Below are 16,758 nucleotides of genomic sequence, written 5' to 3'. Positions count from 1 at the left end.
GAGCTCTCAACTCCAATTAGGGACAGGGGCAGTTCAGAGACAGCTCAAATGTCAACTGTCTCTCCTGCTGCTCTCTGGGAAAAAGAAAATGAAAATTGCAACTAGCAAGTTTTTCAATCATCTTTTCTGAAATCATCTTTACTGGCTGTGGAGACAGTTTCCATCTAGTTGCAAACAGAGGAGTGACTGCATTTGCATGGATCATTTCCTCTCTCATGGACTTCAGACTCCTGCATCTCCTGGCCCTTAGTCTGGTAGACAGATGCATTGACACGTTTTGAAACCGAGAATTCAAAACACATACTTGATCCAGCATGCTCCCACGTCATACTAACTTCCAAGGCTAATATTCCACTGGAGCTACACCTATAAAGGTCACTAAGGATTGTCGGGAGAGCTAAGCCACTGGATGGTTTCCAACCCTCACTTTCTGTGACTTGACAGACTAGATTTGCATTCCTGAATCTCTCCTTTAAAAGGGCCTTGGAATGTTGGGTCTTCTTTGTTTGTGACTATGCTTTGTTCAGTGGCCTCTTACCTGCTGCCTAAGTAGCCTGTCCTTTGAATGAGGGTTAAGTGGGGTGAGTGAGCAGTCTACAAGTTCCTCCCTTGCTTTTAGTTAGCAGCCAGATGATAACTCACAGATCTCCATCATTCTGACCATGCTGCCTTACCTCAGCACTGGGATCACAGATGAACACTGGGGCTCACTCAAACCCAGCCCTTCATTCCTCTAGGCCAACTGAGCTATCCCAGACCAGAAGGGAACTGCTGTTTTTCAAGCATGTTGTTACATTTTTTGACTTTTCTTTTTCACTTGGGTGTCTGTGTCTGTGTGTGGGTTTGTGCACAGCAGTGTGAATTCTCATGGAGGCCAGAAGCATCCAGTACCCCTAGAGCTGGAGTTAGGAGGCACCCAGTGTGGGTGCTCCAAAGCAAACTCCCTGCTTTCAGACTCCCAAACCCATCTGGCAGAATGAGCAACCCAACTCCAAAAAGTTGTGTTTCCTCTCTCTCTCTCTCTCTCTCTCTCTCTCTCTCTCTCTCTCTCTCTCTCTCTCTGTCCCTGTCTCTGTCTCAAACACACACATACGTTATTTTTTTTATAGAAAGAAAGACAGAAAGAAAGAAAGAAAGAAAGAAAGAAAGAAGGAAGGAAGGAAGGAAGGAAAGAAAGAAAAGATATTAAAACTGGAAAAGAAGAATGCAGCTTGCCCAGGGACCTGTGTATCTCCCAGAGCCAGGGTTATAATCCAGATTGCTTCATTAATGTGACTACATATACAGCTGTTTCTATGTTCTAAGTGTTGGTATCTCCCCAGTTCCCGTTGAAGTCCTAACTTGCATGAGCACCTAAGGAAGGGGTCTGGTTATGATAGCAGATTCTGTATAAATGGAACTGGTGTCTTGTAGGTGGAGGGGCTGGAGAGATGGCTCAGTGACTAAGAACACTCAGTGTTCTTCTTGAGGACCCACGTTCAGTGCCCAGTACCCACCTTGGGCAGCTCACAGCTACCTGTAACACCAGTTCCAAAAGATCCAATACCCTCTTCTGGCCTCAGGTACCTGCATGAACATGGTGCCCAGATAGACAGGCAGGCACACACTCACATAAAACAATTCAAAACATAAAGCAAGAAACAGAATACCATCTCCATTGTCTTATAACATTAAATTCTGTCCTGTATAATAAAAGTGTTCTCTTTGCTCCTGAATGCACAGTATAACTAGTTCTGTTTTTCAACTCTTCCAAGTCATTGTGTTTTAAGGATGTCCTAAAAATACTGTTTGATCTCACTACTACCAGACCATCCTAAGAGCACTACTTTTAGCATGACTGTTTTCATTCATTGTGTGTATTAATCAGACTAAAGGGCTCTAGGAAAGTCTTGCTGCCACCGCCCCTCCCCCTCACCTTATTTCCTTCTCAGGGAACAGTACACTTTAGGAGATTGTGGGGTGTGTCCTCTGTTCCACATTACCATCCACTTCCTAAGGCTTTGCCCTCATACAGAGGAGGGAAGTGATACAGAGTTTGGGGTGGGAGACAAAAAAAGCAAGGAGCAGCATTGCTTCACAGACCTCTACAGACAGTGGTGTGTGTGTGTGTGTGTGTGTGTGTGTGTGTGTGTGTGTGTCTGTGTGTGTGTCTGTGTGTGTGTCTGTGTGTGTGTCTGTGTGTGTGTGTGTGTCTGTGTGTGTGTCTGTGTGTGTCTATGTGTGTGTCTGCATGTGTGTGTGTCTCTGTGTGTGTGTGTGTCTCTGTGTGTGTGTCTGTGTGTCTCTGTGTGTGTGTGTATGTGTGTGTCTGAGAATGTGCTTTTTACAGAGGAGGGAAGTGATATAGCGTCTCCTGTGGGAGACAAAAAAGACAGGGAGGGGCATTGCTTCACAGAACTGTAGACACTGGTGTTTGTGTGTGTGTGTGTCTCTGTGTGTGTGTGTGTCTCTGTGTGTGTGTGTGTCTGTGTGTGTGTGTGTCTATGTGTGTCTGTGTGTGTGTCTGAGAATGTGCTTTTCAATTTCTTTCACCAAAGGCCTCTGAGTCTTGTATTTTTATTTCCTCCTATGCCTACATCAAAATTTCAATGTCTACAGAATTCTACATGGAAAGTGTACACCAACCCTTCATAACAACCTTTTGGCACCTCGGGCCAGCAATGAGATGTCTACTCTCAGTCCACTATGTTTCTGTCCATCAAGTTTTAATATTTTCATTTTGTGTTTGGACTAATGGTTTGAATCTAAGTGGATTTTAGTTTTAGGATTGTTTGTTTCTTCTTATGAAATTGATATTCATTTTACCCTGAAATATAAATCCTTCTCTAAATCTGAAAATGTTTTTTGGTTTTGGGGGGTGGATTTTTAATTAATCATTTTGTTTACATTTCAAATGATATCCCCCTTTAACTGTCCACAACCACCCCCACCCAACCCTCTTTCTCCTGCCTCCTCTTTGCCTATATGAGGGTGATCCCCCACTCCCCCACCTACTCCCACCCTTCCTTTAGCATCCCCCTACACTGGGTCATCAAACCTGCACAGGACCAAGGGCCTCTCCTCCTACTAATGCCGAGCAAGGTCATCCTCTGCTACATATGTATCTGGAGCCATGGATCCCTCCATGTATACTCTTTGGTTGATGGTTTAGTCTCTTGGAGCATGGGGTGGTCCAGTTAGTTGATATTGCTCTTCCTATGGGGATGCAACCCCCTTCAGCTCCTTCAGTCCTTCCCCCAGCTCTTTCACTGGTATCCTCATGCTCAGTTAGATGGTTGCCTATGAGTATCTGCATCTGTATTGGTCAGGGGACACTCATACCAGATTCCTGTCAGCAAGTGCTTCTTGGCATCAACAATAGTGTCTGGGTTTGGTGTCTCCAGATAACTAATATCAACAATCGGCAAATGGGACCTCAAAAAATTGCATACATTTTGTATGGCAAAGAACCCTGTCAATGAAACAAAATGGCAACCAACAGATTGGGAAAAGATCTTTACCAATCCTATATACTATCAAAGGCTAATATCCAGTCTATACAAAGAACTCAAGAAGAACTCCAGAGAACCAAATAACCCTATTAAAAATGGGGAACAGAGCTAAACAGAGAATTCTCAACTGAGGAATACCGAATGACCATGAAGCACCTAAAGAAATGTTCAACATCCCTAGTCACCAGGGAAATGCAAACCACACAACCCTGAGATTCTACCTCACACCAGTCAGAATGGCTAAGATCAAAAATTCAGGTGACAGCAGATGCTGGCGAAGATACGGAGAAAGAGGAACACTCCTCCATTGCTGGTGGGACTGAAAGCTGGTCAAACCACTTCTGAAATCAATCTGGCGATTCCTCAGAAATTTGTAAATAGATCTACCTGAAGACCCAGCTATACCACTAATTGACATGTACCCAAAACATATGCCAACATATAACCAGGACACATGTTCCACTATGTTTATAGCAGCCTTATTTATAATAGCCAGGAGCTGGAAACAACCCAGATGTCCCTCAAGAGAAGACTGAAAATGTTTTAAATTCATCTGTTACTTATCTTCATTCCTGTTCCATGCAATTTTCTCTATTTTGAGTTTCTATAACTAGATTTGACACAGAGATTTTATACTATCCTCCAAATCTCGATCTTTCTTTCACCGTTCTCCTGTTTGGTGTTGTTGTTGTTGTTGTTGTTGCTGGTGATGGTGATGGTGATGATGATTTGTTTTGTTTTGTTTTGTTTGTGTCTGTGTGTGTTTTGCTACTCTTGGATACTTTTCTCTGAAATATTATCCAATTCCCTAATTTTGTTTGCAACAATGTTCAGTTGCCAGTGCTGATTTCTTGTCCTTTTGAGGTAAGGTTTTGCTATGTAGTTCTGGTGATTGGCCTACCAGTCTCTACAGAGATGGGACTGGCTTCAAACTTGTAGTAATCTTCCTGTCTCTGTTTAGCCTGCTTCTTAATTTCTTAATATGACCACTGTCTTCTCATTTGTTAATCTCCTTACAACTTTCATCTCATTCTTTTACAAAGCTGTTAGGTCTTTTTTAATATACTTTGTTTTTTATTTATCTTTTAAACCTGTATGTGGGCATGGGTGGGCGGGCATGTATGTACAACAGGATCTTTCTACATAGCCCTGGCATCAGCAATAGTGTCTGGATTTGGTGTTATTTCTAGCTCATAACTCAAGGTGTAAATTCTACAAATGACCTTATTTTCCTGTTGTCCTCATCTCACCTAATTATTAAGAGAGAAAAAAAAAACTAAATGTCATTTTAAAATGAAAAACAGATTTTTTTAAAGCACAATATAGGGCTGGTGAGATGGCTCAGTGGGTAAAGGCATGGGCCACACAAGCCTAATGATGTCAGTTAAATAGATCACTAAATGCACATAAATGTGGAAGGAGAGAACTAAGGCTACAAAGTTGTCCCCTGACCCGCACATGTACAGAATAGCATGTTCTTCTGCACACACACACACATTACTAATAGTAAAAAAAAATGTTATTATTAAAAATAAAAAACTGTTAAATATTTTAACTACCTAAAGCCCAATGTGTAAAAAGTATACATATGATAAAATAAGAATTTTTGAATTGGTAGGTTATGTCTCAACATGGCTACTGGTTATTAATGTGCAACAGGATTCCATAATTGCATTTATTTTTTTCCTTCCTTTTGGCTAAAGTATGGTAAGATCATGTATTTTTTTCTCCGCACAGTTGTTGTTGCTTGTAAGAGAAGAAAATGATTAATAATTACAAATGCTTCATCTAACAAAGAGATCAGTATAGAAAACTATGAAAAAGTATTCCATGACTGCTGGGTGAGGTTGTTAACGATGCAGAGAAAAGAACAAACCAACATGAGGTCTGCTTTCCACAGAGAGAGGATGAAACAATTGAGTCTAAAATAAATATAAATTGTGACAGATTTAGTTGTAGTTCAAGAAATGGCACATTCAGGGCAGGAGAGTCAGCTATAGGTTAAGAGCACTGGTTGTCTTCCAGGGGACCCAAGTTGGGTTCCTAGCACTCACACAATGGCTAACATTCATCTGCAACTCCAATTTCAGAGGATCTGACACCCTCTTCTGGCCTCTACTCATACAGCAAAGTCATGGTGCAAAGACATATACTGTGGGCAAAATGCTCATACACCTAAAATAAACTTGAAAATAAATACGTTTTCTTTTAAAGAAATAGAAAATATGAGGTTCCCTCCAAATGTGCAGGGGAAACGCCAGGGGCAGCATGGGAAGCTAGTTCTTATGATCCCCCGAGAATACTTCTAGCAGAGCCCCTCTATACAGTGGTAGGACCCAGCCACTTCAGATTCCAGCTTAGAGCTCCAAAGCCAAGACACGCAGTTGCCAAGAATCAACCCAGGTGCTCTCGGGATCAATAATTCTGTGATTATTCTCTCAGAATCAATTCTGGAGATTAATCACATAAGGAGCCTGAAGGCAGCTGTAGGTGACTCAGTAGCCAGCATGACATCTAGCAGGGAGGCAGGAATCCATGAGACTAGAGAGGGCCTTTGAAACTTAAGGGCTGGGGAAGGCACTTCAGGAAAGGTCCCCAAGCAGTCCTGGGCTGCATAGTAATGGCAGTGGAAAAGGAAGACACAGCTCAACATTGGCAACTGTCCCTTAGGGGGACTTCTACTCACTGAAAAATGAGACTCTTAACTTACACCACAAAAGAGAAATTCAGTACAAGTCTGTATGAACCATAAATGGAGTTTACTGAGAACGACTGTGTGGGGGTTGGGGGGTGGTAGTTGTACATATCACGGGGCCGTCTTGGTTACTTTGCTACTGCTATGGAGAGAAAGCATGACCAAGGCAACATATAGAAGAAGGCGTCTACAGGGGCTCCTGGGTGCAGAGTGCTAGTCCATGACTCTTATGGTGGGGAGCATGGCAGGAGACAGGTATCATACTGGAGTGGTAGCTGAGAGTTTACATCTGATCCACAGGCAGGAGACAGGGAATGCTATCGGCTTTTGAAACTCCTCCATTAGGCTACACCTCTTAATCCTTCCCAAATATATGGGGGCTATTTGCATTCAGACCTCCACAGTGCCCATGGACTGCTCAAGAGAGAAGTTATCAAAGTCACATCTAAGTGTCTTAACAATAAACTCTCTCTCTCTCTCTCCCTCTCTCTCTCTCTCTGAGAACACACACACACTGTATTGTTGATCTCACATCTACCCATTTCCCTGTAGCCAGACTACTCCCAAACTTGTTATGAAGCGGAAGACATTGACTTACCTGTCTCCATCTCCCTGAGTTCATGCTAGGGAAGTACTCTACCAACTGAACAAATGCTTATAAAACAAACTTTGGTTTTGTTTTGTTTTGTTTTGTTTTGTTTTGTTTTGTTTTGTTTTGTTTGGAAATAGCATGATGTAGCTCATGGTGGCCCTGGACTTGTACTTTTCACACCTTTCCTGAGTCTTGGGATATCAGTAATGTTCCATCACGTCTGACTTAAAGAACTTCTCTTTAGTACATGAGGTTACTGTTGTGTCCGGCCAGCAGATCACAACATGGGTTCTAGCCTGGAAAGGCATTTTGGAAACCTGGAAGAGAAGAGGGGCTAGGTGGCGAGATAAAGAAATGTAGCTAAGACAGTCATTCTGATCAAAGCTCAATTTTACTGTTCCACACGCAACTATAAAGCAGGGAAAGGGGGCCCCTATTCCCGCCAATTAATCTTGGGTTGCAATAGCAGAGTGACAATGTGCAGGGCTCTGAACAGCAAAGCAGCAGGTTCCAGCAGTGGGCATGGCAGAATGATTGAGCGAGAAGCTCCACCCCTGAGCAAGCAGGTTTCAGGCTGGGGGAGGGGAGACTACAGGTTACAAAGTGGTATGTCAGGTATGTTGTCTGTGTTTAAAGACAGATAAAAGATGCATAGACCAGAAAAGGTCAAAGGGATTCATAATGTACTTAGGTTACAGTGTCAGCGCCTGTTTGGTGTGCCTGTATACCTGTGTGTGGATGCATGTGTACAAATTTGTGTTCAAATTTGTGCTGAGGCAGGAGGACACCTCATATCCATCCAGAGACTTCACCTGGGGATCCATCCCATAAACAACCACAAAAACCAGACACTACAACAGATGCCAACAAGAGATTGCTGACAGGAGCCTGATATATCTGTCTACTGAGAGGCTCTGCCACTGCCTGACCAATACAGCAGTAGATGTTCACAGCCATCTATTGGTCAAAGCACAGGGTCCCCAGTGAAGGAGCTAGAGAAAGGAACTATGGAGCTGAAGGGTTTGCAGCCCCATAGAAGGAACAACAATATGAACTAACCAGTACCTCCAGAGATCCCTGGGACTAAACCACCAGCCAAAGAAAACACATGGTGAAACTCATGGATCTAGCTAAATATGTAGTAGAGGAAGGCCTGGTTGGTCATCACTGGGAGGAGATCCTTGGTCCTGTGAAGGTTCTGTGCCCCAGTAAAGGGGAATGCCAGGGCCAGGAAGAGGGAGTGGGTAGGTTGGGAAGCAGGGGTTGGGGGTAGGAAAAAGGGGATCTTCAGAGAGGAAACATGGAAAGGGTTTAACATTTGAAATGTATGTAAAGAAAATATCAAATAAAAAAGCATTTGTTAGGATTTTATAGGATGATACCTAATTGCAGTCTTCATCGTTTTTGAATGATGTCTTTTGGCAGACACAGGTGAATCATAAAGTAATAAAATGAATGTTGAAGGACCCGTAGAGAAACCTGTCCCCAAACAGATTGTGGAATTTATTATCTCTACTTGCAGTTACCAGTGATTTTATATTTGAAGGAAAGCTGAAGCATACACTGCTGTGTTTTCTGACAGCTTTTTATTCCCTTAGTCTATGCTTTTAATTAATGAGAGTTATTACAGAAATACTGATGTATTTGCCATTAATGTGTTCAACATCATCATCCACAGAATTTTCACAGTAGCTAAATATTTGACAACAAGTATGCAGCATGGGTAAGTTTTCCAACATTAAGTTCCTATCCAGAGAGTTGGACACACTCTCCACAATGAATTTATGATGGACTTTGTAGTGCAGTCTGGCTCAGAAGAAACTATGGAGCCCAGGTCCCGTGAAGAATGCAGAGATCCATCTGGGTCTGATATCTGTGGGATTTCATGATCACACCTGAAATAACAAGGTTTTTAAGAGTGAAGAGTTGGAGATCAAGGTGTTAGTCATAAGAATAAATGCAATGTACTCAATTGTAACTAAAAGCTGACAGTCAATATGTACTGTATATAGCCTTATCAAAATATCAAATCAATTACAAGAACAAATAAACAACCAATTAATAACAAAACTTTGAATGAAAACAAGAAAAACCAAATAACTAAACTAATCAAAACTCAAACCAAAATCAAACCAAAAAATTGTGCAAAGCAAAATTCTTAGTCTGCTTATTTTGTAGCACAGACTTATAGCCTGTGGCTGTCCTTGGCAACTAAGTAGAAAAGCAGTTCCTGCAGGTAAAAATCTATGCAGGAGAAATTTAAGCAACACTCTCCTTTTGGATTGTGGGTCTGAAGGATATGGCCTCCCAAGTCAAAGCAGAACACAGGTTGTAGACTTGGAGCCAAAGTTTTACAATTTTGTTGACTGATCTCCATGTAATTAGTCATGATGACCCATCAGGAAAAGAGAAATTTGCACTCAGATTCTTCCTGGATGCCCAGCAGCTCTTAATGTGTCTCAGCATTTCTCTTAATCCCTTTAAATGTGCACTCTTCCTGGGCCAGAGGCTAGATGAAATTAAGGCCTGTTCATACCAAAGAAACAAAATAAAGGAGGAGCATACAGCCCATTACAGCCATTGTTATTAGGGATGAGAGGCAACAGTGGTGTATTTCCTGTGCACACACAGTGCTCTTCCTCCAGCACTTCTCTTTGAGGGAGATCATGTCGTGGTCTGTGCCATGTTCTGCTTTCTGCTGGAGTATTTCACACTTAGGGAAGGAAGAAACAAAGGCCTGGTAAGCATTTGTCAATTGAGCTGTCCCTCCCAGAACAGCTCTATTCAGCTGGACAAACCAACATGACCTATCAGCTGAGATCATACCGTGCATCCCAAGTGTCATAGAACACCTGAGCTTGGAATTGTTTCTCACCTTTTAAAAACTGCTAGAATCAGAACTGTCAATGACACATTATACTGGAGTTTAAAAAAAACACCACATTTCCCCAGTTGTGCGGGTATATTATATTGAGTAATAACAATTGAACAATGTCTGAATGTGAGTCCAAGAGAGATGTGTGCAACCTAGAAAACCATGTGGATTCCTTATGGGGTGCGAGCATGCCCTGAACTGAAGTGAAGGCTATGATTATTTCTCCAGTGCAGGAACCTCACAAGGTTCCTCTTGTCAATCCCTCTATCTCCAAATAACCAGAGACAACATACAACACAAAACCCCATGGGTACTTCATAGGTCCTAGAATCTGCAAGAGTTTGCTAAATAAAAATATTCCCAAGGCCGAGCAATGAACCTTAAAAGTGATGGTCATGAAAAAAACAGAACACCCCTGTATATCTATGACTATTGTAGAGCACACTCTCAAACACACCTATTTGTGTTTATGCAATACAAGCATATTGTATTGCAGTGCCCCTTTTAGTTTCCCGGTTAATACAAATATAAATATCTCCCAGGAAACTTTAGAGGCATAAAAAACCAAATCTTGAATGGGAAAGGTACTTAGTGGGCAAAGCATATAGGCAGCGCAGTCAGTGATATGCTTTCCACTCATAAACCGGTCTGGGAATCAGGGTTCTTGTCCTATTATCCAATCTGGCTCAGCAAGTTCCCAAGGCTGTGTAGAATAGGTTTGTTTCCCAGCCTAGACTCACATGTTGGTGGTGGACCAGCCTCTTGTTCTTGCTCACTGTTTCAGACTTGTCTCAAAGTAAACAAATTCTTTCAATAGGATCTCCATTTTCCATCACCTAACTGACTTGGTGTCCAAAGGTATGAGCCCAGAGTAATAGGAACTGTCTATAACAGGATCCAAAGGAACCATTTTCTCCCCAGAATGTGATTGTCTCAGGGCTATTTTGAGTAAGAAAAGGCTGACTAGTTGAAGGACAAAAGCTTGCATGGATTATCTCACACTGAGTTCATGGAAGGGCTGCACCACACAGTACCATTTCATTCTTCAGCAAACAGACATCAGGATAACTTCTCCTTCAGGGCTGCTCTGAGGACCACTACAACCCTGAATACCCTAGACTCTGTGGATACCTCCAACTTGTTCTGGAAGGACTGGGTCAATGAGGACTTCTTTTCTACTTTCAGAACATGGCTTCTAACAGACATAACCAATTTTATACTTCCAGAACTGTCTGAAGGTCCTCATTTCTCCCAACCCCAACTGAGGCTGATTTTAACTCTGAGAAAATGATGTTGAAGAACAGTCCCGCTGAATGCTACAAAGATAAGATAGTGTGAGTACTTTAGATTATCAAGACCCTCAATGGGCTCCTGAAACAGGCCTGGTTTGCTCCACAGCTATGGGAATTCTGCTGGATCCAAGTTCAGCTCCAAGCAACTCAATCTCTCAATGAGTAAAATCCAAGACAAACTACAAGGCAAAGCTTTACTGAGCAGAGATAGCAGGAAATGTAATGGTGGCAGGTAATGAGGAAAACAACCTGGAATGCTTAGAAGACACAGTGAGCCACCTGACCTTCCAGTGGTCCTTCACAGTTCACCAAGAGCAGAAAAGGGTCATAAACACAACGATTTTATACAGCAATGTCCTCCTTACCTCCATATACCATATCCCTTACATTTGCTCTAAAGATTTCAATGAGAATCAATAGTTTTGTCTCTAGTCAGTTAAAAATCTGACCCTACAAGAATTCTTGTGTCCTTTTATTCTTGGTTGTTAGGTGAGCATGCAGAATAATTGGACTGCTGTATTTGATATTTCATAGGTGCAAACTAAAACCTCAGAGTGTATTTCTCATTAAATTTGACCTCTAGAGACACACACAGCTGCATTTATGCACAATCACACACACACACACACACACACACACACACACACACACACACACACACACACACTTGTATATACAAGCACCCATATCACAAACACAAAATTACCTAGTATTACACTAATACACAACTTTAGTATAAACAAGCTCAGCCAAACGTGGTCCAAACACACACAGACAAACACACACACCACACACAAGGAACAAAAACATACACACCACACAATACACACAGAGACACACAAACACAAATCAATGAAAATATTACTGTCGCCCAGCAAAGTTCCTGTTGCATGAGCAGCTACTGGGATCTCTGATGTATATGTGTATAAGGTTCTTAGACTCAGGCAGTCTTTGCGGCCCTCATCTGTAATTAACTCCTCTTCAAAAAAATTTTTATGCAGATGCTTCCTGGTCCTACCAGGAAGTTACAAGCTCTGCACAGATAACCTGGACAACACAATACCAAATTCCCAAGAAAGAGATTCCTAAGAAAAGCTCCCAGCAAGCCCCATGTTGACTCTCTCGGTCCCCTCACTATACCTACACTGGTTCCTTGGTAGCATCAGAAGAAGACAGTGACTTTTGGTCACTACCCAGGAACTTTTCAACCTATTACAGTTCACGTGATATTAAATCTTCCTCAATATCAGTCAGAAAAAAAGCTGGTGAAATAACCTGCTGTGACATTTATGAAATGCAGCACTGTGCCAACTATGAGGAGGAATCTATCCTGAAACAAAGCCACGCCCACGATATAGTTAGCAAAAGCCATGTTAGCAGAGGGATGCACGGTAGGATTCTATGCATGTTCATGGTGGAGCCAATAAGACAAACCCAAATCTCCTAGGGAGATAACTCTATGCAGGGAAAGTGAAGAAATCTAACACTTATTTTTAAAATAGCTGTATTATTTATTAATTTGATGAAATAAATGAGAGAGGGGGTGCTACCTGATAGTGAACAGGAGATGCAAAGACTACTGGACAGAACAAAACAGGAAATGTCACTTTTATTGAGAGACCAATGCTCAAAGAAGTAATATAGAGAATAACTGGACAACTCAGATGTCACTGAATGGCCTCCCAACATACCGAGAGAGACACAGGTAAAGAAAACAATGCATACACAAAAAGAAACACACAGACACACTGTCAGAGACAAAGACACACACAGAAGCACACACAGACTGATTCACATAAAATCATAACTGAGCAGAAAACAATGAGCTATCTGTTATGGTTCAGGACCAAGATAATTCAGACTATGCAGAGGAGATGTTTCAAGGGAGAGCCAACGACTCTGCGATTATTTTAGAGGAATAAAAAGCACTAGAGAAGCTAGGTCATAGTGGCACACTCCTTTAATCCCAGCACTTGGGAAGCAGAGGCAGGCAGATTTCTGAATTCAAAAACAGCCGGGTCTACAGAGTGAGTTCCATGACAGCAGGTGCTTCACAGAAAATCCCTGTCACAGAAGACAGAAAAAAAAAAAAAAAAAAAAAAAAAACATCTAACAAAAATCACTAGAGAACACTCTTCTTGGTCAGAATTGGGGGCATATATTAAGAAATTTTTTCATGAAGCCTCAGAAATCACACACCAAACCTGAGCCTGTGAGAAGCCTTTCTGTCATCTCTGGTCATCCAGACAACTCCAGACTCTCAGGCCCAGGAATGACCACTCCAACATCACTCAAAGAAAATGGGACTGACAATATGCTACTCAGGACCTCTCAGTGTGAACCAAGATATATGAAGCCTGTAGAGACTATTTTGAGATAGAGGGGAAAGGGGGGAATGGAAGTGGCCAAAAGACAGCAATGAAATCCACTTATTTGTCAATTACACAAGGCTGTCATCCCTGCAAACTATTTCCTACCTAGAATCTCACAAGATCCCTGTAAAGCAAATGAGCTACAGGCCTTTACTTCTTCCTTCAAAGCTCTTTCTATTATCAAGAAGGGCTCCAACACAGCATCCTTCAAACTTAAGGCATGTAGTGTTGTGATGTGTAATCAACCTATCTCCCTTAGTGATTCTAGCAGAGCAGGAACATTTGCATGCCAAACATGCAGTTTCTTGAACCAGGCTACCTCCACAGAGAGTCCTGTAGATGATCACATAAACAAACACTTGGAGGAGACATAGGTGAGTGCCTGGAGAAGTTGGTGGACTGTGACATTGGATTGTCTATGTTTATGTTTAGACATGAGGGCAATCTGCCTCTGATACACATCATCCTACCTGCTGCTCCTTGGCACTTGAGGCACAGATGTTCTTGCTGGCCTCCTCACAGAACCTCTTTTCTTCCCCATGGGACACTTGCGTTCCAGCCTGCTCCACCAGCAGCTTTCTGTTCTCATTCAGTAATATCCTCACTTTTTCCTTTAGTTGAGTGCACTCACGGAGGCAGTGTTTCTGCTTGATGCTGATCCACAAAGAAAAATTGGTGATTCCCAGCCAGATTCCATTGGCTTTCCACTCCTACAAGTCCCATGGTCCCACTAGGGCCCTGAACCCCTGACAGTCCCAGAAGAGTCTACAGTATATGTAGCAGCACCAAACAGAGGCAGGTCAAATCAAGATACCAGCCATATTCCACAGGACTCAACAAACTTCTGAAAGCCCTGACACCAAGAGTGCACCCTATACATCACAGAAGAGGAAATGTTCTTCATGGTTGATTATAGGTCTGTGGGACCATAAAACCTTCAGCAGGGAGAGGGCTTATCTCCTCTGAGAGAGGTGAGCTGACCCAACAAGTGTACACTCTTTCCATTTTTGTCGGGAATCCTAGATCTTTTAATCTGTGGTCAGAACCCTAGAGGTTCAGGGTTCCTGGATATTCCCAGCGTGGTGGAAAAGTTTTATATATAGAGGGCCTTGAATTTGGAAGAATAAAGATTGGAGGGTCTTGGACACTCTTCACACTTAGGACAACTGAGTCCAAGAGGTACAAATCCAAGACCCTTGCCTCAGGGCAGTGTTCCTAAATAAAAAAACAGATAACATAGAACCAGAGCCCTTGTGTTTTTTCAAAGTCGTAAAAGGACAGAAGCATTCCCTGCCTAGTTCTGGGGGTCTCAGTTGTGTCACTGACTCACCTGTAGGAATAGTTATCTTTTAACAGTTCCTCGGAGAACTTCATGGAAATAATTATGGACTGGGTCATTTTATCCATATCCAACATTGTCTTCTCATGTTGTGATTTAATGATGTTGAATTCAGTGTTCATTCTGTGTTAGGGCATGGCCCAAGAAGCAAATAATCTGCTGAATTGAGGATTCAATAATCATGTGCAAACAGGCTGTATCATGGACTAGCAAAGCCAATTGCATGCCAAATCCTAGTTCCTTAAAACTGGGTCCCCTAGGTGCTAATTAAACTTACTATCCTGGGTAGAGGACAGCAGAGCCAGGGGACCAAATGGAGCTAGCTGACCTTCAATGGCTTCCCGGGCAAGCATGTAGGAATAGAGTACTTCTATGACAATTTTACACTACACTGTGCCACAGGCAAGGGTCCAGTAGATATCTGTAATGACTTTCCTCTTATTTTTAAGGCAGGGATTCTCATTCCTTGGTTCCTGTTGTTATGTGAATTCCCAGAGGACACAACTAGTATTTACAGGAGAAAGGCTTTATCACATCTCCTCCCCCAGGAGATTCCTGTGTGACAACAAGGAAACACCAGGAGCAAACTTCCCTGGTGATCACTTTGGACCTCTATGGACAAACACTAAAAGGACCTGCAAACTGTGCATCACACAAATCCTCAGACCCCATCAAAGGTCCCAGAGCCTCAGTCCTGAACAAAACATACACAGCTAAGTTCACACACATAGACACAATTAGAATGCCAAATAAATCCAGGGAGGTGCCATCTCTCAGAATATAATGAACAATATCAGAGTAAACGTGTGATAGCCTGCAGGCATTGCATTCACACACTGAGAGACAGTAAGTGTTAGCAGGTCCTTCCAGCTGTTGACAGCAACAACCAGATTGCAAGCACCCCAAGGTCAAGTACAAAAGATGATAATAAACACACAGCACCTTGTTTATCCAACAATTAAACACCTGTCAGGGCTACTTAATTGAATGATGGGAGATGACACACTCCATTCATGGAAGGAAATTGGGTTAACAGATGGCACAATACAGGCAACAGGGTACTGGGCATAATTCCTACGTGTAGTTCAAATCCTCATACATGTAAACGTTCAGGATTCCACAAATTTCCTCCATGTCATTGCTGATCTTCCTCATATGCAATTTCAGTTCTCTAACTTTATTTATATTTGATATCTGATTAGTGATGTTGGAATTTTGGGTTGAAGTATTTCTAGCAGACCCTGCAGATAGATAAACACAAATGAGTTTGCATACTTGATGGCCCAGGGCAGGGGAGACCATTCAGAGTCCCAAGAAGAAGACTGAGGGAGAGAAAAGGTAAAGACAGGGTGAATCCCTAAAAGAGCAGAAAAGCTATCTTCCAGCTGGTTTGCTAAGCTATGTCCTCTTCCTAACCACCATTGTCAGACATATGCCACACTCCCTATTACAGGACCCCTTGCCCTGAAATCTATAATTTGCCTCAGACGTAAAGATATGGGGAACATTGTCAGGTCATATCAGATGTGTTGCAGGGAAATCCTGGATTTCATAGTGCTTAGCACTATCAAGCACTAATTAATAGTGTGTCTTCAAATCCAATGTGTCTGAGTCCTCACCACATGACATGACCAGGGGAGCATCCTTCTCTGTTCTTTTCATCAGATACTCAAGTTACCTACAGTAATCTGGAAGGTGAAGTGCTTCAACTCCCTTCCATGAAAGGAATAACACACTGATATTCCCATAGTGCCCACTCCTGGCATTCTTTGCCACTCAAATTGAAATTAAATAGCTCCCAGAAAAGTAGCTGCAGGTTTGTCAATTCCTGGCTCTGTCAAACTAATCATCAGAAATTCTTGACTCTTTGACATTGGCAAAGTCCAAGGCTTCAGCTTGTAAGACCTACTCCTGGAAGGCCCAGCTCAAGCCTACCTCTACCAGGAAGATCCCAACTCTGCCCAGGACTCACTGTGCCTTCTCAAGAATGACTTCCTTCTTCCTTTTTCATGAGAAAGGATTCCCTCTTCCTTCTCCGTTGGTCTGGTCTCTCCTTCATCGCCATTCTCTTTCTGACATAGCCTGATCAGCCAGGAAAACAT

General features: G+C 42.4%; 1 protein-coding gene across 1 annotated transcript; it reads right to left on the bottom strand.

Moving 5' to 3' along the window:
- Window positions 1-8,667: 8,667 nt before the first annotated feature.
- On the bottom strand, window positions 8,668-16,758 carry Gm3127 (predicted gene 3127). Its single transcript, XM_030248230.1, has 5 exons — window positions 16,629-16,758; window positions 15,735-15,897; window positions 14,648-14,779; window positions 13,788-13,971; window positions 8,668-8,673 (listed from the first exon to the last, which is right to left on the bottom strand). The coding sequence occupies exons 1-5, from the start codon at window positions 16,756-16,758 to the stop codon at window positions 8,668-8,670; spliced, it is 615 nt and encodes a 204-aa protein (XP_030104090.1).

This window comes from Mus musculus, chromosome 14 (assembly GCF_000001635.26).
Source record: "Mus musculus strain C57BL/6J chromosome 14, GRCm38.p6 C57BL/6J".
Lineage (NCBI taxonomy): Eukaryota > Metazoa > Chordata > Mammalia > Rodentia > Muridae > Mus > Mus musculus.
This window is presented reverse-complemented; position numbering and strand designations above follow the sequence as displayed.